Source organism: Glycine max, chromosome 15, assembly GCF_000004515.6.
Source record: "Glycine max cultivar Williams 82 chromosome 15, Glycine_max_v4.0, whole genome shotgun sequence".
Lineage (NCBI taxonomy): Eukaryota > Viridiplantae > Streptophyta > Magnoliopsida > Fabales > Fabaceae > Glycine > Glycine max.
The window spans coordinates 34,271,897-34,298,589 of NC_038251.2; the positions used below are offsets into that span (position 1 = coordinate 34,271,897).

General features: G+C 34.4%; 1 protein-coding gene across 1 annotated transcript in view; it reads right to left on the reverse strand.

Moving 5' to 3' along the window:
* Positions 1-291: 291 nt before the first annotated feature.
* The window catches only part of LOC112999608 (uncharacterized), a 30,449-nt gene continuing 4,047 nt past the window's right edge, over positions 292-26,693 (reverse strand). Inside the window, exons 5-8 of the mRNA XM_026125930.1 lie at positions 24,790-25,307; positions 23,478-24,378; positions 1,154-1,247; positions 292-429 (exon numbers count right to left, since the gene is read on the reverse strand). Of these exons, the coding sequence (XP_025981715.1) occupies positions 292-429; positions 1,154-1,247; positions 23,478-24,378; positions 24,790-25,307 (1,651 nt within the window). The remainder of the gene's footprint in view (positions 430-1,153; positions 1,248-23,477; positions 24,379-24,789; positions 25,308-26,693) is intronic.

Genomic DNA, 26,693 nt, shown 5'->3' on the forward strand with positions numbered 1-26,693 from the left:
CAGGCGACCAAGTCCAAAGCCAAAGGTAAGCAAAAGTACTAGGTCCGTGATCGACAAGTTATCACGCGTCCGGCTCAAGACGTTAAAGAAGTGCTACAAGGAGGCAACCTAGAATTGGCTACGAAGATGCTCCCTGTGAAGCAGTCCAGGAAGGGCACCATCGAAGAGGATTCCAATATGGCCCCACAAGCTGACACAGGCTTTGACAAACACCGATTCCAGAGCATGGAACATCAATAGCATTTCGAGGCCATCAAAGGATGGTCACACCTCAGATAGATACAGGGGCAGCTAAGGGATGATGAATTTCCGCACTTCCTTGGAAGAGGTGGAGCCATACAACCAGGATCGCCAAACTTGTGATTTATCCTTCATTAATGCTTTCAGTTCTTCTATTATTTTGTTATTTCCCTTGTGATCTGACATTATCTGCTTCCAATTATTATGTCCATTGTGATTAAACTGAACATGCAGTTATTTGTCACATTGCGAGTAATTTATCACTTTGGGCATATGGTCGTACTTACTTTACGAAGATTTTTTTGAAACACAAAAAAAATGTGTAGGTCTTGTACCCTTTCGTTCACATGCCTTTTTCAAAAAGATGTAATCTTGGGCATCAGCTGTGCCCAGGTTACAAGCTCTTTTTAATCTTTAGGAGAAAAAAAAAACAAAAACAAACAAGAACAAAAAATATATCTTTTGGCTGAAAAGCCAGCACGCTTTTGAAAAGAAATAACTTTCAGCTTTTCTTTGAAAAAGATTCAATGATCATAACACCAGTTTTTGAAAAAAAATGTGTATGCACCTGAAGGGTGAATGCTGTGAAAATTTTCCCGAACGCCCAAAATGGACTCGGATGAATGCATGAATTGATAAAAGAACATGTTTTCGAAACACTAGGTTGACTTAAATAGGGAAAATGAATCCTGAGCCCTAGTGTCACATGACCATAAAAACTTGGTGCTTGAGTGTCCACATGGGTGCATGCATGACCAGTTTTGCATAAAATTTCCTAATCATCATTGTTGCATGTGTGTCACGGAAATAATATGGGACATCCCCTTTATCCCTGAGCCGCTGGCCAAACCAACACCCTGACATACATCATGTCCAGCCATTCTACAAGCCTTGAGCTAAAATCCCAACTCACCATAAACCTTGACCCAGGATGAGAATTTCCATCCTTTCCCTCGAAAGAAGGAATGGTGGGGTCTCCTAAGAAAGAAGGGTGACTCACTGTTGAGCTGCTAACACATTTCAAAAACAAAAAAAGAGAGAAGAAAGTTCCCGATCAAAGATCGGAAGAAAAAGAAAGTTCCCGATCAAAGATCGAAAGCAAACAAAAGAAAAAAGAAAGTTCCCGATCAAAGATCGGAAGAAAACAAAGGAAAAAAAATCCCATATCAAAGATCGGAAGAAAATGAAAGAATTATACGGAAGGGTCTTTGGACAAGACAAATATCCAAACAATATGGAATAGTCACAACCAAATAAGAAAAGAAAGGAAACCACGACTTGAAGTGGTCCTCTCCCTTTGATTGCCAACCAAAATCCTGTGCGTCGGTGACTTTTTTGCCCCACACTAAACAAAAACAGAAAAGGAAAAGGCCAAAACACTCAAAGCCAAATTTCCCACCAAAAGCACTATTCCCAAAAAAGGTCCTATTGATCCATGATCATGCATGTAATTTTTTATTTGATAGTAAATGATTTGCAAAATCAAGTCATGACATATCTATGGTTCGGAATTAGGATAAAAAACTTGCTTGTGTGAGGTTTATACACTCGAGTGATTTTCTTCTATTTTGTTGGACCCAGTGTTTCCTCTAAATTGTCATTTAGAAACGAAATGCTAACATCCAAAATCTCATTTATGGTTATGAGAAAATTTCATCAGCATACTCTCCTCCCCCAATAGACACATTGTTTTTCACCAAAAATTATATGTTGCTATGATTAGTTGGAGGTTTTGTTTTTTAACTAAAGCATGTTCACATTTTAGTGAAAGAACACTGAGACTATTTTAGTCTTAAATTCAAGAACTACGTAGGTCTGAGTTCCTCATCACAAATTGAGGATACGTAGGAGCAAAAGCCTTGCTTTTGTCGACTGCCCCACTTTTTGCTATCGTGACCTGTGAGTCCGTTGGCATGCGGAGACGCCCTATATGGTAACCCACACACACTCATTTACAATCCGTAAGAGTCAAAGCCCGATAGCATGCAGTGACTTACATCGTCACCTGCACCTTTCCCAGAGATGTCAACATCTTCTAGCCGGGACTACGAAAAAGTCTCATTTGCTATCCGTAAGACTCAAGAACCGATAGCATGCAGTGACTAACGTTGTCACCTGCACCTTTCCCGGAGATGTCAGCGTCTTTCGGCCAAGACTGCGAAAAAGTCTCATTTGCTATCCGTAAGACTCAAAGCCCGATAGCATGCAGTGACAAACATCGTCATCTGCACCTTCCCCGGAGATGTCAGCGTCTTCTAGCCGAGACTGCGAAAAAGTCTCATTTTCTATCCGTAAGACTCAAATCCCGATAGCATGCAGTGACTAACATCGTCACTTGCACTTTTCCTAGAGATGTCAGCATCTTCCGGCTGAGATTGCGAAAAAGTCTCGTTTGCTATTTGTAAGACTCAAAGCCCGATAGCATGCAGTGACTAACGTCATCACCTACATCTTTCCCGAAGATGTCAACATCTTCCAGTCGAGACTGCGAAAAAGTCTCATTTGCTATCCGTAAGACTCAAAGCCCGATAGCATGCAGTGACTAACATTGTCATCTGCACCTTCCCCAGAGATGTCAGCATCTTCTGGCCGAAACTGCGAAAAAGTCTCATTTGCTATTCGTAAGACTCAAAGCTCGATAGCAGGCAGTGACTAACATTGTCACCTGCACATTTCCCGAAGATGTCAACATCTTCCAGCCGAGACTGCGAAAAAGTCTCATTTGCTATCCGTATGACTCAAAGCCCCATAGCATGTAGTGACTAACATTGTCATCTGCACCTTCCTCGGAGATGTCAGCGTCTTCCGGCCGAGACTGTGAAAAAGTGTCATTTGCTATCCGTAAGACTCAAAGCCCGATAGCATGCAGTGACTAACGTCGTCACCTACACCTTTCCCAGAGATGTCAGCGTCTTTCGACCGAGACTGCAAAAAAGTCTCATTTTCTATCCATAAGACTCAAAGCTCGATAGCATGCGGTGACTAACATCGTCATCTGCACCTTCCCCGGAGATGTCAAGGTCTTTTGGCTGAAACTGTAAAAAAGTCTCATTTGCTATCCGTAAGACTCAAAGCCCAATAGCATGCAGTGACTAACATCGTCACCTGCATCTTTCTCGGATATGTCAGTGTCTTTCGGCCGAGACTGCGAAAAAGTCTCATTTGCTATCCATAAGACTCAAAGCCCGATAGCATGCAATGACTAACGTCATCTGCATCTTTCCCGGAGATGTCAGCATCTTCCAGCTGAGACTGCGAAAAAGTCCCATTTGCTATTCGCAAGACTAAAAGCCCGATAGCATGCAGTGACTAGCGTCGTCACCTGCACCTTTCCCGAAGATGTCAGCGTCTTCCGGCCGAGACTTTTTTTAGTCTCACACTTTTGTTACCCTGACCTGTGAAGTCAGGTGGCAGGCGGAGATACCCGAGTGGTTATCCGTACAAAGACAACTTCTGTTAATCCTGACCCGTGAAGTCAGGTGGCAGGCGAAAATACCCTAAGTGGTTATCCGTACAAACACACTTCTGTTAATCTTGACCTAAGAAGTCAGGTGGCAGGCAGAAATACCCCAAGTGGTTATCCGTACACACACAGTTCTACTACCCCGACCTGTGAGAAGCCAGGTAACATGCGGAGACGCCCTATATGGTAATCTGCACACATTTCAAAGACAAAAATTTATTCAGTGATTGCATGCCTTTAAAGGAGACGATGACCCTCATTTATATTTCGAAGACGACAATGTCTTCAGTCATTGCATGCCTTCAAAGGCGACAATGACCCTCATTTACATTTCAAAGACGAAAATATCTTCAGTCATTGCATGCCTTCAAAGGTGACAATGTCATCATCTACATGTCGAAGACGACAATGTCTTCAGTCATTGCATGCCTTCAAAAGGCGACAATGTCTTCATTTGCATTTCAAAGAAGACAATGTCTTCACATCAAAAACTTCAATATCCTTTTCTGATGAGGACATGATCAAGAGCAAGGGCAAGGATCCACTTGAAGGACTTGGAGGGCCTATGACAAGGGCTGGAGCAAGGAAAGCCAAGGAAGCTCTTCAACAAGTGTTGTCCATACTATTTGAATACAAGCCCAAGTTTCAAGGAGAAAAGTCCAAGGTTGTGAGTTGTATCATGGCCCAAATGGAGGACGACTAAATGGCACCACTTTGTCTCAATTTTAGAGTGTTTAGTTTGACTAAATAATGGCCCAATCCTTGTAAAGTTGGCTGACCAAAAATATGTTTTGGGTTAATCAACTAAAAGGGCTTTAGTAGGTTTAGTTCAAGTTGTAATAAGGAACCAATTGGCAACCTAGGCATCAGCCTTTTGGGAGACCAAACGGTGGCTAACTTGTTGGCTGTTGGAGGTGACTTTTGGTTGCCACAATTTCAGTTACACTCAGCCATTAAGTTTTTTTTAATTCCCTAGGTTAATGGCATTAAGTTATTTTAATTCTAGGTTAGTGGGTCATTACTAAAATCTGCTGTAAAGCTTCTATATAAGCTGAATCATTTTATCAATAAAGACAAGTTGAGTTTTATTCAGAAAATTAGAGTTTATCTCTTTTATCTTAGTGAGAGTGATTCTCCTAAATTCTTGAGTGATTCAAGAACACCCTGGCTGTATCAAAGGACTTTCACAACCTTTGTGTGTTGCCCTCACTGGAAAGAGTGATTCTTTCCTTCCTTTCATCTTCACCCTTGTTCTTTCAAACCACAATTCCAGAAAATCCACCTCTGCCCAGAATTATCTCATGGCCATAACTCCCATTTTACGCACTCAAATTAAGTGATTCTTGAGCCTAAATTGAATTTCAAAATGAGACCTTTCACCTCGTTTTGGAATCACCTCATTTGGAGCCCTGTAGCTTCAGTTATTGCCATTTCTATATTTCTGTCCAGCCACCACTTAACCTACGTTTTACCATCCCATTCATCCATTTTATGCCAAGAACCACCTTATTAAGACCCAGGAAATTAACCACCTTATTTTCCATCCTTTCCTTAATCAATTTCCGCATTTTCCATCAAGGTTTAATCCTAGACGATCCTAAGTCAGCCCTTGTGCCATGAGGATTCATATCATTTGGTAATCAGAGCTCCGGTTCTAGGATCAACACTTCCTTTGCTAGAAATATTGGGTAACATCCTTCTTTATTCTCTTTGCCATTTATATTACCTTCTTATTCATATATTTTTTTTTTAGGCTGAACCATTGCAAAAGTTAAGCCTTTTGATCTCTTTGATATAAAAACAAAAGAAGCAGAATTTCGTATAAGCAAAATTAAAAAAAAAAAAAAATTGGGCTGAATGGTTCATGCTTGAAGAACTTTTAAAAAAAATCTCTTTAAGGTAATATATTGGTTGCATGAAGGATTGTTACTTGAATTCCTAAATTCTGAATTTTATTTCCTTCATTTGCGCCTAAAAACATTGTTAGCCTTTTTCTTGGTTAACCTTTTCCTTGTCTCTCTAGCCTTACCTTACGCATATTGGTGAATTGTTCTTTGTTGTGGCCATAATCTCTTGAATTGTCTAAGAACTCAAGGGGAATTAGAGTGGTAAAAGGCAAGATTGTTTCATTAGAGAAAAGCCATCATTGTGTGATACACTTGAACGGGTGAGGTATTCAAACAGCAACTATAATTGTCTTGTTACATTTGATTTGTTTGTTTGAGATGTCAGGTACTAATCCTAATGATGGAGTGGGGCTTTCGCAATTCCAAATGCAAGCTTTGATGCAACATTTGGAGAGGTTAATGAAACAACGAGATGATGCGCTCCATGAGAGGTTGGATCAAATGGAGAATAGAGATCATAATGAAGAAGAAAGAAGGAGAAGAGGGAATGATGGTGTTCCTAGACAAAACCGAATTGATGGTATTAAACTCAACATTCCTCCATTTAAAGGAAAGAATGATCCAGAGTCCTACTTGGAGTGGGAGATGAAAATAGAGCATGTTTTCTCATGCAACAACTATGAGGAGGACCAAAAGGTGAAGCTTGCCACCACGGAGTTTTCCAACTATGCTCTTGTGTGGTGGAACAAGCTACAAAAGGAGAGAGCAAGAAATGAAGAGCCAATGGTTGATACATGGACAGAGATGAAAAAGATCATGAGGAAGCGATATGTGCCGGCTAGTTACTCAAGGGACTTGAAATTCAAGCTCCAAAAACTAACCCAAGGCAACAAGGGGGTTGAGGAGTATTTCAAGGAAATGGATGTGCTCATGATTCAAGCAAAGATTGAAGAAGATGAGGAGGTAACTATGGCTCGATTTCTTAATGGTTTGACTAATGATATCCGTGATATTGTTGAGCTACAGGAGTTTATTGAAATGGATGATTTGCTTCACAAAGCAATCCAAGTAGAGCAACAATTAAAAAGGAAAGGAGTGGCTAAGAGGAGTTTTACCAACTTTGGTTCTTCTAGTTGGAAAGACAAAGGTAAGAAAGATGGGGCTGCTACTTCTAGTAGTTCCTCACCTATCCCATCAAAAACTCGCTCAAAGTCCCAAGAGGAACCCTCTAAAAGGAGTAGAGATGTGAAGTGTTTCAAGTGCCAAGGCCTAGGACACTATGCTTATGAGTGCCCTAACAAAAGGTCCATGGTTCTTAGAGATGGAGAATATATAAGTGAATCCGATGTTGAAGAAGAAGAGGAGAGTGAGTACGTAGAGGAAGAGGAGACTCCGGAGGGAGATTTATTGATGATTAGGCGGTTACTTGGTGGTCAATTGAAGCATGAGGAGGAGAGCCAAAGAGAAAACATCTTTCACACTAGATGTTTAATCAATGGCAAGGTGTGCATGGTGATCATTGATGGAGGTAGTTGCACCAATGTGGCTAGTGCTAGATTAGTGTCAAAGCTAAATTTAGCTACTAAACCACATCCTTAGGCCATACAAACTTCAATGGCTTAGTAAGGATGGGGAGGTGCAAGTGAGGCAGCAAGTTGAAGTGGACGTTTCCATTGGGAAATACAATGATAAGGTACTTTGTGATGTTGTTCCTATGGAGGCCAGTCACTTACTTTTGGGGAGACCATGGCAATTTGATAAAAGAGCCAATCATGACGGTTACACCAACAAGATCTCTTTCATGCACCAAGACAAAAAGATTGTGCTCAAGCCATTGAGTCCACAAGAAGTGTGTGAGGATCAAAAGAAAATGAGAGAAAAACTTCTTTAAGAGAAAAGAGAAAAAGAAAAAGTGAGCAAAACACTTGAGAGTGAGAAAAAGAGGGAAACACTTGAGAGGAAAAAGAGTGAACAAAAGAAGAGTGAAACACTTGAAGTGAGGGAGAGCTATTTAGCCACAAAAAGTGAGGTCAAGAGGTTGTTTCGTGCTAAACAGTCATTATATATCTTGTTTTGCAAAAATCAGATTTTGACCACTAACACTTTTGATGATTTTGAAGTGCCTTCTAGTGTTAAAACTCTTTTGCAGGATTTTCAAGACATGTTTCCACCAAATGTGCCAAATGGACTACCACCTTTGAGGGGAATTGAGCATCAAATTGATCTCATTCCGGGAGCTTCTTTGCCCAATAGGCCAGCCTATAGAAGTAATCCACAAGAAACCAAAGAGATTCAAAGACAAGTGGATGAACTCATTAGCAAAGGTTGGGTAAGAGATAGTATGAGTCCTTGTGCTGTCCCGGTGATTTTGGTCCCTAAAAAGGATGGGACATGGCACATGTGTTCCGATTGTAGAGCCCTTAATAACATCACCATTAAATATAGGCATCCTATACCTAGGCTTGATGATTTGCTTGATGAATTGCATGGTGCATGTTACTTCTCTAAAATCGATTTAAATAGTGGATACAATCAAATTAGGATTAGAGAAGGGGATGAATGGAAAACTGCTTTTAAAACAAAATATGGTTTGTATGAATGGTTGGTTATGCCTTTTGGCCTAACTAACGCTCCTAGCACTTTCATGAGACTAATGAGCCATATCTTGAGAGAGTTCATAGGAAAGTTCGTTGTGGTGTACTTTGATGATATTCTTATCTATAGCACTTCACTTGATTTGCATATTGGTCATTTAAAATCTGTCTTGACTGTGCTTAGAGAAGAACAATTGTATGTCAATCTTGAAAAATGCATCTTTTGTACTAACCATGTTGTGTTTCTTGGTTTTGTTGTGAGTTCAAAAGGAGTGCAAGTTGATGAGGAGAAGGTTAGGGCTATTCAAGAATGGCCTACACCTAAGTCCGTGACCGAGGTGAGGAGTTTTCATGGCTTAGCAAGTTTTTATAGACGATTTGTGAAGGATTTTAGCACATTGGCAGCACCTCTCAATGAAGTGCTCAAGAAAAATATTGGTTTCAAATGGGGAGAGAAACAAGAAGAAGCTTTCAATGTTCTTAAGCAAAAGCTAACTAATGCCCCCATACTTGCGTTGCCAAACTTTCAAAAATCTTTTGAAATTGAGTGTGATGCTTCAAATGTTGGGATTGGAGCTGTGTTGATGCAAGAAGGCCATCCAATTGCTTATTTTAGTGAAAAGTTAAGTGGTCCTACCCTTAACTATTCAACTTATGATAAGGAGTTGTATGCCTTAGTACGGGCTTTGAAAACATGGCAACACTACCTTTATCCCAAGGAATTTGTCATTCATAGTGACCATGAGTCCCTCAAATATATCAAGGGGCAAGGCAAGCTTAACAAAAAGCATGCGAAGTGGGTGGAATTCCTAGAGCAATTCCCTTATGTTATCAAACATAAAAAGGGAAAAGGTAATATTGTAGCCGATGCTCTTTCTCGGCGTCATGCATTACTTTCTATGCTTGAAACAAAATTGATTGGTCTTGAATGTTTGAAAAGCATGTATGAAAATGATGAAACTTTTGGAGAAATTTTTAAAAATTGTGAAAAATTTTCAGAAAATGGTTTCTTTAGACATGAAGGCTTTCTTTTCAAAGAAAACAAATTGTGTGTGCCTAAATGTTCTACTAGAAATTTGCTTGTTTGTGAAGCACATGAAGGAGGTTTAATGGGGCATTTTGGGGTCCAAAAGACTCTAGAAACATTACAAGAACATTTTTATTGGCCTCATATGAAAAAGGATGTGCAGAAATTTTGTGAACATTGCATTGTATGTAAAAAGGCAAAGTCTAAGGTAAAGCCTCATGGATTGTATACTCCATTGTCAATTCCGGAGTATCCTTGGATTGATTTATCCATGGATTTTGTTTTGGGGCTTCCAAAAACAAGCAATGGTAGAGATTCCATTTTTGTGGTTGTTGATAGGTTTTCTAAAATGGCTCATTTTATTCCATGTAAAAAAGTTGATGATGCTTCCCATGTGGCTGATTTGTTTTTCAAGGAGATTGTGAGACTCCATGGTCTGCCAAGGAGCATTGTTAGTGATAGGGACTCTAAGTTCCTAAGTCATTTTTGGAGGACTTTGTGGAGCAAGTTGGGCACTAAATTGTTATTTTCAACCACTTGTCACCCACAAACCGATGGGCAAACAGAAGTTGTTAATAGAACTTTGGGAACTTTGCTTAGGACAGTTTTGAGGAAGAACTTAAAACTTGGGAAGCTTGTTTACCCCATGTTGAATTTGCTTACAATAGAGCTGTTCATATCACCACTAATTGTTCTCCTTTTGAAGTTGTTTATGGTTTTAACCACTAACTCCTCTTGATTTTTTGACTATGCCTAATGTTTCTGTTTTTAAGCATAAAGAAGGTCAAGCAAAGGCGGACTATGTGAAGAAGCTTCATGAGAGAGTCAAAGATCAAATTGAGAGGAAAAATAAAAGCTATGCTAAACAAGCCAACAAAGGGAGAAAGAAGGTCGTCTTCGAACCCGGAGATTGGGTTTGGGTGCACATGAGAAAAGAAAGGTTTCCGGAACAAAGGAAATCAAAGCTTCAACCAAGGGGAGATGGACCATTTCAAGTGCTTGAAAGAATCAATGACAATGCTTACAAAGTTGAGCTGCCCGGTGAGTATAATGTTAGTTTCACCTTCAATGTCTCTGATTTATCTCTTTTTGATGCAGATGGAGAATCCGATTTGAGGACAAATCCTTCTCAAGAGGGAGAGAATGATGAGGACATGATCAAGAGCAAGGGCAAGGATCCACTTGAAGGACTTGGAGAGCCTATGACAAGGGCTAGAGCAAGGAAAGCCAAGGAAGCTCTTCAACAAGTGTTGTCCATACTATTTGAATACAAGCCCAAGTTTCAAGGAGAAAAGTCCAAGGTTGTGAGTTGTATCATGGCCCAAATGGAGGAGGACTAAATGGCACCACTTTGTCTCAATTTTAGAGTGTTTAGTTTGACTAAATAATGGCCCAATCCTTGTAAAGTTTGCTGACCAAAAATATGTTTTGGGTTAATCAACTAAAAGGGCTTTAGTAGGTTTAGTTCAAGTTGTAATAAGGGCCCAATTGGCAACCTAGGCATCAGCCTTTTGGGAGACCAAATGGTGGCTGGCTTGTTGGCTGTTGGGGGTGACTTTTGGTTGCCACAATTTCAATTTCACTCAGCCATTAAGTTTTTTTTAATTCCCTAGGTTAATGGCATTAAGTTATTTTAATTCTAGGTTAGTGGGTCATTACTAAAATTTGCTGTAAAGCTTCTATATAAGCTGAATCATTTTATCAATAAAGACAAGTTGAGTTTTATTCAGAAAATTAGAGTTTATCTCTTTTATCTTAGTGAGAGTGATTCTCCTAAATTCTTGAGTGATTCAAGAACACCCTGGCTGTATCAAAGGACTTTCACAACCTTTGTGTGTTGCCCTCGCTAGAAAGAGTGATTCTTTCCTTCCTTTCATCTTCACCCTTGTTCTTTCAAACCACAATTCCAGAAAATCCACCTCTGCCCAGAATTATCTCATGGCCATAACTCCCATTTTACGCACTCAAATTAAGTGATTCTTGAGCCTAAATTGAATTTCAAAACGAGACATTTCACCTCGTTTTGGAATCACCTCATTTGGAGTCCTGTAGCTTCAGTTATTGCCATTTCTATATTTCTGTCCAGCCACCACTTAACCTACGTTTTACCATCCCATTCATCCATTTTATGCCAAGAACCACCTTATTAAGACCCACGGAATTAACCACCTTATTTTGCATCCTTTCCTTAATCAATTTCCGCATTTTCCATCAAGGTTTAATCCTAGACGATCCTAAGTCAGCCCTTGTGCCATGAGGATTCATATCATTTTCCCCTGTGCTTTGTAGTACTCGACGTCCTTTGTTTGTACGCTTTAAAAAAAAAGGAGAGTGAAAATGAAAATGAATTAAACGAGAAAAGAAGGAAGTTAAATATCTTCATGCCTTCACAGGTTTTATTGCTTGGATTTGCGCTAGTCGCCAGTCGGATAAAGATTCAGCTCGAACAAAATTAGTGTCTTATCTTTACTTCCCTTTTATCTCCAATAAAAGATAAGTAAAGAAGGGCAACTATCATACCCTAATTTAGTCTGGGGACCATTGTTTGTCGACATGCAACCTTCATTTAACCACCTCAAAATGCTTAACACCCATCGTTGTGGAATCCATAAAGTTCCGAGATGTTTTGGGAAGAAACCGGTCAAAAACACGAAAATATGAGTGTATTTAGCAAAGTCAGGTATGTGTAAATAAACGGTTACACTCTAATTTCATCCGAGGACCATTGTTGATCACTTTGGAAGACTTAACACTCATCACGGTGGAATTCGTAAAGTTTCGTGAGATTTCGGAAAGAAAGCAACCAAAAACACAAAAATGAGGGGTGAACTTATCAAGATAGGGGTGTAAATAGAAATTCAAATCTAGGCCCTTCCGAAACATTTTGGAAGTTGGGTTGCTTAAGGAGGAAGCAACTGGGCGGCAAACTCCTCCACGTTTTGTTGAAAAATGATTTCCAGGGCTTCCGTAATATAGTAAGAAACATTAAAATTGATCTCTAGCAAAATTACGGGACAATAGACTTAAACCGATAAAATATTGAAAATTGGATGCTTGTGTTTTGTACTTCTGATTAACGTAATTGAACATGTTGGACTTTTTGTACTAAATTGTTATTGTTTTGAATGAATAAAATTGAGTGTGTGATTTCTGGCATTATTTATTTGTTGCTTGTAAATTATATTTGGTGTGAAATTATATTTTGATATTTATATATATTTTTTATCTTTTATGTATGCGCTCTGAGATTGGGTCTGGGGGTGTCTGACCCTCGACAAGTTGTTTGTTTTAAATATTAGTTGATTGTGTTTTTAGCTATTATGTTGCTTGTGAGTTGACAAAATACATGTTATTTTATTACTTGAGATATTAAGAGTGATTTTTTTGAGATTAATATGTATGCTTAAACCTCGTCTTCTTCTCTTATCGTTTAAATGTTTAAATATGATTGTTGTATGTTGCACGAGGGCTATGAACGCTATACAATGGTAGGAGAGAGAGGATCAAATGAAGAATAAGGAACCGAAGGTTCTATGCCATTTGCAAATGATGAGATTGCATTGAGAAAGTGGATGATGGACAAAGATACATTGGGGTATAGTGGGTGGAGAGGTTCACAGGACCTAGGGGAATTAGCGAGTGGTGACTATCTAACTACCCGACACTTCTTATTTGCAATAAAAAAGAGAAAAGTTAATGCTTTCCAAATAATGTGTTTATTTTACTTTATTCTACTCCAATTAATTTATACAAAAATAAATTTAATTTTAATAATGTGTATTCTGTACAATTTATTATTTAATGAATTTTCAAAACAATATTTTCAGAGAAGAATTTAAGCTTTTATTGACGGTGTTTTATTTATCATGATGCTATATCAAAGTAGGTTGTTCTTTATCATGATCCTAGATCAAATCAAGTCATTCTTAGAATAAGAAAAGGAAGAAAGTTGTGGATATCTATTGCATAAAATTATTCTCAATTAGACACAAAGCATAAGAGCAAGATAAATAACTTACTTTTTTACTTTTGTAAAAAGGTGGGATATATGAAGTAAAATTGTCCTGAGTACACTGTTTGGTGTGAGAAGAAGGTAAAATTCTCATTTTTGCATTTGTTTTAAAGTTAATTTAGTTTTCGTACCCTATGACATTTGGTGGGTAGATTCTAGTATCATTACTCACATAAGTATGTTTTTATAAGGTTGCTTATGGAGTCAATTGCCATAACCTTGAAATTATTAAAATAGGTCATTTGATACTCAAAAATCAGTACGCAATTCAGATTTGCCAAGTTTACGCTCAAACTTAATTCTAACATTCAAAGTGATCTAAAATTCGATTTTTCTTAAATCTTACATGTTACCGTACATTTTCATACCTAATAAAATAATTTTTAAGGTAAAAAATTAAATAAAAACAGCCTATACACTAGTACAACACAGTTCAAATTCGCACCAAAAATGAGGATGAATGGCCAAGTTTTGAGTTTTTTTGACAAGTTTAAGAGAACTTATTGGAGAAGTTTTGGTGTTGGTTACAGGGTTATCATCTAATCACATGTTAGTCATGAAATGACTACTTGATTGACCTTGGTTCAGCCCATGGAACCGTGGCACTCCTTGCCTCAATTGGATAGTTTTGCTTTTTGTAAAACTACCAAAAATCAAAGGGATATGATTGTCAAAAATGGATATTTTCACTTTTTACCAAAAATTTTAATTTTATAATAATAGCCTTGATTATTACACTAACCTCACTAGGAATATGTGTACCTAGAATGAACCCCACACAGAAAACACTCTTGCTCAAAGTTAAATTACATTGTTGCTGAGTGCGCAGTCCAATTTCGCTACACATGGAATTTTCGTTCAGGTAGTTTCCAATTTCCTCCAACTAACTAAATAAATTATTTACACTAAAAATAAATATGACCAACACAAAACTTATACAATTAATATCATACAGAGAATAAATTAAATCACACAAACATATAATTAAATTACATAGTGCATAATTTCCATTATCTAGTCCGTAATAGTACAATTTATACGTGAAGAAAAATAAATTAAGAAGAAAATTTCAGGGTGTTACACGGTTAGAGTTTCAATAGTCAAAAAAACAATTCATCCAATTTCATGAAATTGAAAAAATTCACAATTGACTCTTTTAAAATTGCAAGTTTGGGATTCCAAAAAAAAAATGAGTATTGAAGATAAGAGTGGTAGCAACAACTACTAATGAAAGAACAATAAATATATAATGTACAATTTATCTTTATGCTAAATTTAAAGACTCGAATAAGATATCTAGCATATCATTAATCTCCAATCTTTGGATTGAAAGGTCTAACTGGATTTGGTACTCTCAACTCAATGATCAAACATTGGTAATTAGTTTTGTCAAACAATGGTTGTCTTTGGACACTCCATTGTTCACATGAAAAAATAATTTGATCATAAATTTTGTCAAACAATGATTGTCTTCAGACACTTCATTATTCACATGGAAAACAAATCTTATAATCACAACACATTTACCATCACAAGCATGTAATTATCCGGCCAAATTGTGTCTTCCTTTAGGTTCAGCACAATTCACACCAACAATTCCATGCAATATCTATATAAATTTAATCAAATTAACCTATGCAACAGATGTTACTTTGACAACATGTTGTTTCAATTAATCCAACAAAAAATATTAGACAATTTAATTAAAATGGGAGGTCTTAAATTTATCCAAATTTCACATCTATCTACAAAACCCAAAAATTGTATATTTGTATCAGAAGAGCCTGTTGATCATATATCACCGCCTAACAATCTTTAAATGAGAGAATGGCCTCAAAATATTTGTTAGATTTCAACTTTTCCAAACACATCAATATTAATATAGAAATTAATATTTTAACCACCAATTTGAAATCAATCACAAAGCTAATTAGGTTTGAAAATAAAAAATAAATAAATATACCAAATCACAGTGCTTTATGTATAATTGCAAAACGTTGATTACAACATATTATAATTAACCCAATAATTCCACGTGATATTTGAAATATATATTGAACTAAATATCTCATGATATTTAAAATCCAAAATATACATAATATTATTTCCAAAACAACAATTTCTTTACAAGATGCACCACAAAAATAATATTATGCAACTGCATCCAAATTGAATATCCAAGATTCCAAAAAGATTTACTCTAATATCACTTGTAGGAAATTTTAATCTTTAATCCTTATTTACGTATTATTTATTCTTTATGCGGAACAAAAAAAAATACATGTCTATATCCTAGAACAATAATACAAAAGCCTTGATATCTACATGTTTGATTATTATGTATTAAATAAAATATCTGGATCCGTAGTTGGTTCCTGATCAAAGTATTCTTCGATGATTATTGAATCATGAACAATCGATGAATAATGTAGTTGACGGTCTTATGATTCTTCCTCAACCCAAAATCTCTCTATTCCACAAACGGAAATTGATAACTCTTCAAATGAAGAGAAAAGAAATTATGTGTGATGGTGCGGTACATTGGGACCGTAACCTTCTTATAGTGTATTAACCTAATAAGATTTTTATTATCCTCTAATGAATCAACAGTGGCATTTACTCATTTAAGCTCATATAACCTAATTTAATAGTGTAATGATTCACTATAAAATAAAAGTCACTAATAATAAATAACTTATATAGCTGTATTAAAATATTAACGCACATTAATTAATTGAAACATAAAATTCCAACACGTTGATCTAAATTGTTTTGAGGGAAGACAGGTTTGATTCTTTCATTTTGTTTAAAGTTTTTTTTATAATTTGTGATGGTTTTTAACTTCCAAAATTTGTATTTTGATTGTTTTTTGTATTTTTCATGTAATTTTTGGAGGTTATTAACCCTCAAAAAATTATATTTTAAAATTTAAATTAAAAAATGTCACATAAGATCAAATAAGTTCAAAATCACCCAAATCTGTTTCCGAGCAAAAAAATAACACATTATAATTTTACAATGACAAAAAATAAATGAAAATTTTTGCAACGACTAAATCAAAAACTTGATGATTTTACAAGAGATAAAAAAAAACACATATTTTAGCCTAAATTTGAATAAGTTGTCAATAAATTATTCAAGTGAATTGCGTTAAGTTCAGTGCTTATAATAGATTTTTTTTATAAAAATTAAATTTACCATACTATTTGTTGGATTAAAAACTCTCATTTAAATGATTAAGTTTATAAGTATCATCAAATTTAGAAACTAATCAATACTTTATTAGTTAATCACGTTTTAAGAGATACAGTCATGTTTAAAATATATAATTAGACGTCAATTATTAAATTATAAAATATATAATTATGAACACTTATTCATCTAAAATTTATCGTGTGTGATTATTATAAAAAAAAGTATATAATTTAATGATTGTATTTATTAAATTCATATTTTATTGAAAATTATTTAGAAAAATAAGTGTTACAGTGGAAGACCTATGTATATTCGAGGGGGTGCATTTGCACTCCGTGACTTCTAGAAAAACACAAGTATATATTCATTATTGTTATTTTTTCACCCCTAATTTTATAATTTGAGTCCGTTGCTTTCAAATTTTTAGCTCTTGCCAAATTTTGTTTTTATTGACCAGTTTTTTCTTATATTTTATTCCCTTCTTAGCTCCCTAAATACTTTTAGGCTTTATTCAGTTGGACATTCATTTCTTTTTTTTTTAACTCACTACGCTGTTAATATTTGTCTTTTTTTTATATGCATGATAATATTATTAATTTTTATTTTTAAAATAATTTGTCTCCACTAGTATCTTGGATATGCCACTGAAGTGTTATATAAAACATAAAACTAACCGCTGTCACTTGTCAATATCCCACAACCACTTCATCGTGAAGGAGATCAGATTTTATAAGATCTCATTTTTGTCTTTTGTAGTTGAAAAGGAAATTAAATTGCTTTCTAAGTATAAAAAGATATTGTTGCATTGGTTTGGTGGAAAATAGTTTGCTTTAAGTTCCCTATCTAGGGGTCAAATGTGGATTTTAAGAGCTATTCTAAGCAAACAACGTATAATATTAGCTTCCTTTGGATTGAGAAGACTTCAGCCTTACAAAATGCCTCTTATCTTCTTTGCCAAGCTATGAAATGAGGTTATCAGCTTTCCAACTTCCGTTGGGTCTTTACAATATCCAAATATATTCTTACAAATTTTCCAGATTATTTATTCTCTTGTTCAAAAGTATATCCCGGGATTAAGGTCCATCCATATCATCATACGGATGATAAATACCAATGTACATTATAATAAGAGTTTATTTTTCATATATCATTCTAAAAGTTAACAGGTTAATTAATAAAAAAATAAAAAATTATCTTGGGTACGATTTTTAAAATAATTATTAAAGAGTTTAATAAATATGTAATTTATGGTATAAAAATTGTTTTAATGTCAATCAGTCAAAAATTATTTTTAAAATATTTTTAAAAAATATTATAAAACTAATAAATTTACGACTCTTAACAATTTGTATTTGAATAACACAAGTTTTTTATTCAAGAACAAAAGAGAAGTTCTCATAATTAATTTGAAAATTTTGCTTTGAAAGCTTACAAAAGATTTTTCTTTATAGATTATGTTAGGCAGCCCTTAAATATGAGAAGTAAAATCCTACTAACAATTTCACTAGACATTAATTTCTCACAAAGTTTGCCACTAAGTATTTATTTCTTACTAAACATTTACTTCTCACAAAGTTTGCCACTAAGTATTTATTTCTTATTAAACATTTACTTCTCACTAACCATTAAAATGATTCATTAAGTCCCAATAACCATCTTAATGGTTTAGGAAATTAAACTGACCTAAGATGTAAAGACATCTAAACATATGACCCCAAAATTAAGAACCAAAATTACATAAAAATAAGTAAAGAGTTTGATTAAGTATTCATCCCAAAAACTAACTAATCAACCTAAACAAATTTCACCCCATGGATGCATCACGAGTCTTAAATGTTGGATTAATTTTGCTCTCCAAATTATTTTTCTTTATGTTTGTTAAAATAATTTTCAAATTGTAGATATAAGATAATTTTGGGATTCAACTTTAATTTAGCTAAATCTTCTCTAGTTTTCAAGTTTACGATTAAGTTTTGAATAATTTTTTATAGCTTGTTTTAGCTTCTACTTTTGCCAAATAATCTTTCATCTATTATAAATTATATTTAAAACTAGTCGGTAACCTGTGCATACGCACGGGTCATGTTCGCCAATTGATTTCCGATGTAAGAATTAAAAGAAAGGTATTGTAAAAAAAGGAAAAAGACTAACATTGATATTAAAGAGTTTGATATTGGAAATTAATCCACAACCATAGGAAGTTAGGCACCAAATAACAACACACATCGCACGCCACCAAATTGTCTTTCCCTCTTCACTCCTCCCCAAAACTCAATTAAGTGTTATATGAAAAAAATGAGCAAGTTTGATGGAACACAGTCGTTGCATCCTTGCTCATGACACCTGAGGTTTCAACCCTTGACTGTATTTGCCACAAAAAAAAAAACAAATATGAACCAAACATAGCAATCTAACAGAAAGTATATAAATGCATATTTATAAAGCTTATGACAATGAATAACTACTCTTAACAAATTAACAACTAACTAATACTTCTAACAAATTAACTACTCTTAACATTAACTTCCAAGAAGTCACATGGTCTCGAGACTCGACTTTCTCATACAGTATGTTCAAGAAAAGATTTTTTTTGTTAACAGTTATAAAAATACCACTATATTTATTGTGTATCCAGTTTTATTTTCACAAATAATCATAAAAATATTATTTTCATTATTTTTTGTAAAAAAATTTAAAACATGAAATAAAATGGAAACAATATATATTTTTTAAAATTACTAATAAAAATAAAAACAGAAAATATGATTACATACCAAAAGTATATAGCATCTTTAAATATGTCTTACCATTCAAAAGATATCAATATAGAAATATCCAGGTTGATAAAAGCTATACAATTTAATACATATAAAGTTCACAAATATACACCCATTAAACAACTTTTCAAAGATGAGACCAGAAATCCGAGTTAAATCAGCTAGGATCTCCTCAAAGAAAAATAATACTAATATTTAAAAAGAACATTTCTCACCATGAATGTATTTCCGACACTAAATAAAAGTGTATGTAGGTAATTCTTTCATGCTCCATCTGCACTTGTTTCACATTCGTGGAGATTTAAGAAGCCAGAAGTTTGGTGTCCCTGAAAAGATTCATCCCAATCAAATGTGAGGGACTACACTTCTGTTGAAAAATGGACCTCACATGAGCTTCATGAAAATTGCTTATCCATTCAGTTGAGAGTATCCATTATCTACTCCACCACTACCACAGTCTAGCAGAGCTTTTTTATTAAGCTCTTTAGCATATCTCCACACATAATTCATACCCACGTGCATTAAACAGCTTTAAAAAGGAACTTAAAAACACAATTAGATACCAAGCTACAGTGAAAGAAAAATAAAAAGAAGCACGTACATCATATAAAATAGCGGAAAATGCTAGTAGAGAAAAGGAAGGTTCAAAAACAGTCATGGTCACTTGACTTAAGTAATAATAATAATAATAATAAGTCCTGATTCTTAAGTTGTCAAATAAAAGGCAGAGGCAGACTTTTAGAAACAATAACATAGAAACAAATACTTTTCATGCATTTTAGGAACAGAATAGACAACAATACTTCTATCCCAATTTCTGAAAATATAAAAACACGGACAAAATTCTTTTTTGATCTTTTCAATGATACCCATTTTGATTTTCCGCTGTAACCACCAAAAGGGTAATCAACATCTTGGGTGCAGTGGTTGATGCAACCCACATTAGGCTGTGATTGTGAACCAAAACCAAGCCTTAACTGCAACTACAATTTAAAGCTTTTGTTTGCACATGCAATTTGGTTTCTCATTCTTTGCAAAAGGATAAGTGTCATTCAATAATCAAGTTAGAGAATACAGACATATAACAAAAGCTTGCATCAATAATCAGCAAACTTAGAATAACAATATGATATAAATAGTATAAATAGCAGCATACTTTTGGAGGCTCCAATAATTGTGTCCTCAGTTTTGCTATTTTTTCCTTGAGCTGCCTGAGATGATACTCTGCAAGTACCCATATTCAAATTCAAATGCATTAAATTGTAAATACATAGAAGATAAACCCCAAACCAAAATTAGACCATAAGGCAAAGTGAGAAAAAACAAACATGCAACAAAAAGAATCACTTTTTAAAAGCAGAGAAATCACATTTTGAAAAAATTAGTAATAATAACAATAAAATTAAATAGAATCCTAATTCGGCTTTCTGCAACAACAATAAAATTTATGATTTAAAATGCAAGATAGCAGTATGATATAAACAGTATAAATGACAGGATAATTTTGGAGGCTCCAATAATTGTGTAGTCAATTTTGTTATTTTTGTCTTGAGCCCGAGATGATACTCTGCACAGTATCCATATTCAAATTCAAATGCATTAAATTATCAAAGACATAGAAGATAAACCCCAAACCAAAATTAGACCATAAGGTAAAGTAAGAGAAAACAAACATGGGAAAAAATCACTTTTTAAGAGCAGAGAAATCAGGTTTGGAAAAAATTAGTGACTAGAGAGAAGCATAACTCCTGTCATCACAATATAAAAAAAGGGCATTCAGGTAGAGCCTACATAATAATAATAATAATAATAATAATAATAATAATAATAATAATAATAATAATAATAACAACAACAACAACAACAACAAAATTAAATAGAATCATAATCTAGCTTCCTGCAACAACAATAAACTTTATAATTTAAAATGTAAAATTGCAATATGAAATAAACAGTATAAATAGCTCCATACTTTTGGAGGCTTCAATAATTATGTCCTCAGTTTTGCTATTTTTTCCTTGAGCTGCCCGAGATGATACTTTGCACAGTACAGATAATAATAATAATAATAATAATAATAATAATAATAATAATAATAATAATAATAATAATAATAATAAAATTAAATAGAATCCTTATTCGACTTCCTGCAACAACAATAAAATTTATGATTTAAAAGAAAAAGAAAAAGAAAGAAGGAAATACCTGAATAGGTTTATTGTTATCAAAGCAAGCATGATGAAATTTTAGGCATTATTCTGAAAGTCATTATTCTATTATGTGCATTCACACAGATATCAAAATAAACATTTCCAACAAAATATACAATTAAAACTTAAAAGTATATAACAGCTTACTCCTCCATTATTAAGAGCTTCTCTTTCTTGTGGGTAGAGAAGTGCTTGTTGAGTTTTGTATTTTAAAAAAACATTTTTATAATTAAGACATTCTAAACTTATATATATTTTTGTTATTAATAATTTGAATATTCATTTGTTATTGTTGTTATTATTATTATTATTATTATTATTATTATTATTATTATTATTATTATTATTATTATTATTATTATTATTATTATTATTATTATTATTATTATTATTATTATTATTATTATGTAAACTCTAGTTGAAGGTCATTTTTTATGTTGTTGTTGTTGTTGTTATTATTATTATTATTATTATTATTATTATTATTATTATTATTATTATTATTATTATTATTATGTTGGCTCTAGCTGAAAGCCCTTTTTTATGTTGTGATGATAGGAATTGCATGTTAAAACGAAAATGGTTTCCTTTGATATTACAACCTACACACACCAGGAACCTGAAAGAAAAATCTCAATGTTCACTCCCGGAATTAGAATATAAAAAAGGATCTTCATCTAGAGTATACATCATAATAATAATAATAATAACAACAACAACAACAACAACAACAACAACAACAATAATAATAATAATAATAACAATAATAATAATAATAACAATAATAATAATACAAATAATCCAACCATGAATTGACAAAAAAACCAAAAATTGCAGGAAAGCATTAACAAAAAAAAATACCCATAAAAAGACTTACCAAACATGTAGTCCCTCAGAACGTGTAGGATGAGAAAAGAAAGAAAGAAAGTTCCAAAAAGAATATGAAGGAAACTTTGGTATTAGAATCATAAAAGTTAAAATGAAAAAGGGAAAAAAATGGATGAAAACCACTACATACCCATAGCTTCTAGTTGTTGGATGAAAGCCATTTGATTTCTCATATGGAAAATGTTGGTTAATTTGAAAATCAAGATAATACTGGATAAATTTGAAGTCGTGTATAACACTTTCAGATTGAATCAAATTTCGGGGTTCAACCAAAATTGTTCAATCGGATAAAATCAGAAGATTATAATTCAAGAGTTTTGTATTGGTCTTGTATGTTTTGTCACCCGTTATGCTTTCTGAACCAGAATGATTATTTATGATCAAAGAACAGATGGTTTTTGGCGGTTGATGAACATGTGGTTTTTGGCGGTTGATGGAAGTTTCATCTTTTTTAAAAACTGCCTTTTCCTGAAAGTCACTTCCATATAATTTCCAAAATTTGCCTAAACCAAACATCTCGTTATTACATTAAAACAAGCATGCACTCTTATTTTAACATAATAAAGAGATCAATTACACTAAAATGTCCAACAAACCTCCCCCATTTTAGTGTAATTACCGATCAAATCACCAAAGTCATAACATACCACAAACTACTACATAGATGAAATATCGTGACGATTGAATTTCATCTTAGCAAATTACACGTTCCAAATATTCAAATATCAGGGTGTCACTAAGGATTGAACCCTTTCTATTCATAATGAAGACATGAAGATAATCTGCACAATAGTTTATAACATTACTCTTGCTTGACACTAGTTTACTAGCCTGTGTCCCTATCCTTCATAAGCATATCAAAGCCAAGTCCCAGCTTCTTGAAGCGGCTAAACTTCATGCTTATATAGGTAGTCCTTTTCTTTCTTGCACCTGTAAATGCAATTTTTCAAAAGAACCATTGAGAAGTTATACTTCAACCTCCTTAACTTACAGAACCGAACACATACCTTTTGGGATACTTTCGATGATGTGTTCCAATCTCTACATGTTAAGCTTTCCACATTGAATTCAGCACCTAATGTCATATTAGATGGGAATTGGGTATCTTAACATAAGAGATTTCAGATGGACTTTAATCCTAATCCCACAGCCGACCTTTTCACAAGATCTCTACTTAACCCTTTGGTTAAATGATTGGCCAAATTATGCTTAGTTCTCACAAACTCCACTGATATCACACCATGCATGATTAACTCCCGAACCATGTTGTGTCTAATACCCAAGTGTCTAGACTTCCCATTATACACTTGACTATATGCCTTAGCCAAAGTAGCCTGACTATCGCACCTGATAGACATGGGAGGTATAGGTTTGGGCCACAATGGAATCTCATAGATCAGATTTCTTAGCCACTCAGCTTCTTTACCAGCTGCTGCTAAAGCTACAAATTCAGATTCCATTGTTGAATTTGTAATGCAGGTCTGTTTCTTGGATGCCCAAGAGATAGCACCTCCTCCAAGGAGGAATACCCAACCACTTGTGGATGAATAATCTTCCATATTGGTTATCCAACTTGCATAAGAGTAACCTTTTATAACCGAAGGAAATTCAGTATATGTCAAACCATAGTCAATGGTTCCCTTTAAGTACTTGAATACTCTATTCATAGCTTGCCAATGATGAGAACTGGGATTACTTGTAAACCTACTAAGTTTAGCAACACCATAAGCTATATCAGGCCTAGTACTAATCATTGCATACATGAGTGATCCTATCGCCCTTGAGTATTCAAGTTGAGACACTGCTACACCTTTATTAGGTAATAGCTTCAGGTTAGGATCAATGGGAGTACTTACCGGAGAACAATCTTTAAAATTAAATTTCTCGAATATCTTCTCAATATAATGTGATTGAGAGATGGAAATGCCATTGTTTCCACGTTTGATCTTTATTCCTAAGATCACATCCGCTTCCCCCATATCTTTCATATCAAACTTAGAAGACAAAAATGCCTTAGTCTCATCAACTTGATCTTGGTCGGTACCAAAGATCAACATGTCGTCTACATACAGACAAATGATAACTCCTTTGCCATGAGTATCAAACTTGTTGTATAGACATTTATCTGCTTGGTTTAGAACAAAACCACTAGACAACACAACCTCATCAAATTTTTGATGCCATTGTTTAGGCGCTTGTTTCAAGCCATTAAGAGATTTCATCAGTTTACACACCTTATTTTCATTTCCTGGCATAACAAACCCTTCAGGTTGTTTCATGTATACCTCTTCATCCAATTCACCATTTAAGAATGCAGCTTTCACATCCATTTGGTGAATCACCAGATTGTGGATAGCAGCAAGTGCTAACAACAGTCTAATAGTGGATATCCTAGCAACAGGAGCATATGTATCAAAAAAATCAATACCCTCCTTTTGCCTAAAGCCTTGGATAACCAATCTGGCTTTGTACTTGTCAACAGTACCATCCACTTTCATCTTTCTCCTAAAGATCATCTTACATCCTAATGGCTTACATCCAAGAGGTAAGTCAACCAATTTCCAGGTATTATTTTGCATGATGGAATCCATCTCACTTTGAATTGCTTCTTTCCAGAATACAACATCCCTTGAAGCCATTGCTTCACTAAAAGTCTTTGGGTCTTCCTCAACATTAAGGCAATATTGATATTGAAATTCAATATCATTCCTTGACCCTTCAACCAAATAGAATTGAAAGTCATCACCAAATGACTTAGCCTTTCTTACTCTCGTACTCTTTCTAGTTTTAGTACTAGTTGAAGGTATATCCTCAATATTAACTAAGACTTTCGACATGGAATTCATGTCCTTTGGCCTAGGTATAGATGTAAACCTTTGTTCATCAAAGATAGCATCCCGTGACTCTATAACCGAGTTCACAGCAACAGAATCATTAGATTCTAGCACATAGAATCTATATGCTTTAGAATGTTCAGCATATCCAATAAATATACAATCTATACCTCTTTCACCTATGGTTTTCCTTTTAGGTTCTGTAAGCCTGACTACAGCCCTACATCCCCAAATTTTGAGATAACTCAAATTTGGTGTCTTTTTGTGCCAAAGTTCATATGGGGTAACCTTATTCCTTTTGTTAGGAATTCGGTTCAACAAGTAACAGGCTGTCAACATAGCCTCACCCCAAAATCCTTCACTTAAACCCGAATAGGATAACATGGAATTCACCATTTCTTTCAAGGTTCTATTCTTCCTTTCGGCTACACCATTCTGTTGTGGTGTATAGGGAGCTATAGTTTGATGTATTATTCCAGTAGATTGAAAATAAACCGGATCATAATACTCACCTCCCCTATCCGTACGAAGAGTTTTGATTAGCCCATTTGGATGAAGTTCTACCTCTTTCTTATAAATTTTAAATTTATCAAGAGCTTCATCTTTTGTATTTAATAAATATACATAACAATACCTTGATGCATCATCAATAAAAGTAACAAGATATTTTTATGACCTAATGATGGAGTAGCATGCAAATCACACAAATCACTATGAATAAGGTCTAAGACTTTAGTCTCACTTTTAACATCCTTAAAAGGTTTCCTAGTGATCTTGGTCAACATGCAAGTTTTGCATTTTTCAATGTTCATATCAAAAGGAGGAATCATACTTGTTTTTGACATATCTTTTAATCTTTTGTAATGAACATGTCCTAATCTAGCATGCCAAATTTCTGATTTTGTCATATTAGTTATAGAACTACACGAGGCCATACAAACAGATTCATGAACAAAAGGAACATTAATGTTTAATTTAAACATTCCATTACAACGATAACCAAATCCAACAAACGAACCATGTCTTGACAAGATGTACTTGTCACTTTCAAGTACTTGCTTGAAACCACAATTATTTAAAACCATACCAGACAATAAGTTCTTACGAATACCAGGTACAAATAAGACATTATCCAAATACAAACTTTTTCCGGAAGTGAAAACTAAATTCACACAACCTAATCCTAGGATTGGTTCAGTTGCAACATTGCCCATCTTCACAATAGAGCCATCATCGATTGGTCTAAATTCCTTGAACCAACGACGATCTTTGCACACATGGCTTGTTGCTCCTGAATCAAACCACCAAGCAACGTCATCATCCTGCACATAGAATGCATCAGATATTAGTGATACATAATTTTAATTCGTATTTGAATTAAAATTATTCCCTACAATCTGATCTTGTTGCTTTTCAGGATCATTAGACCCACTTGGACCAGCCTTGTTCTTTCCTTTGAACACCCGGCAATCCCTCTTTAAATGACCAGGTTTCCCACACTTCCAACATGAAAATTTTGTCTGTTTGTTTGGACCTTTGTTCTTATTTCCTTGAAATTTTCGTTTGTTACCTTTAGCATTGTAATTTTGCTTAACTGTTCCACTTT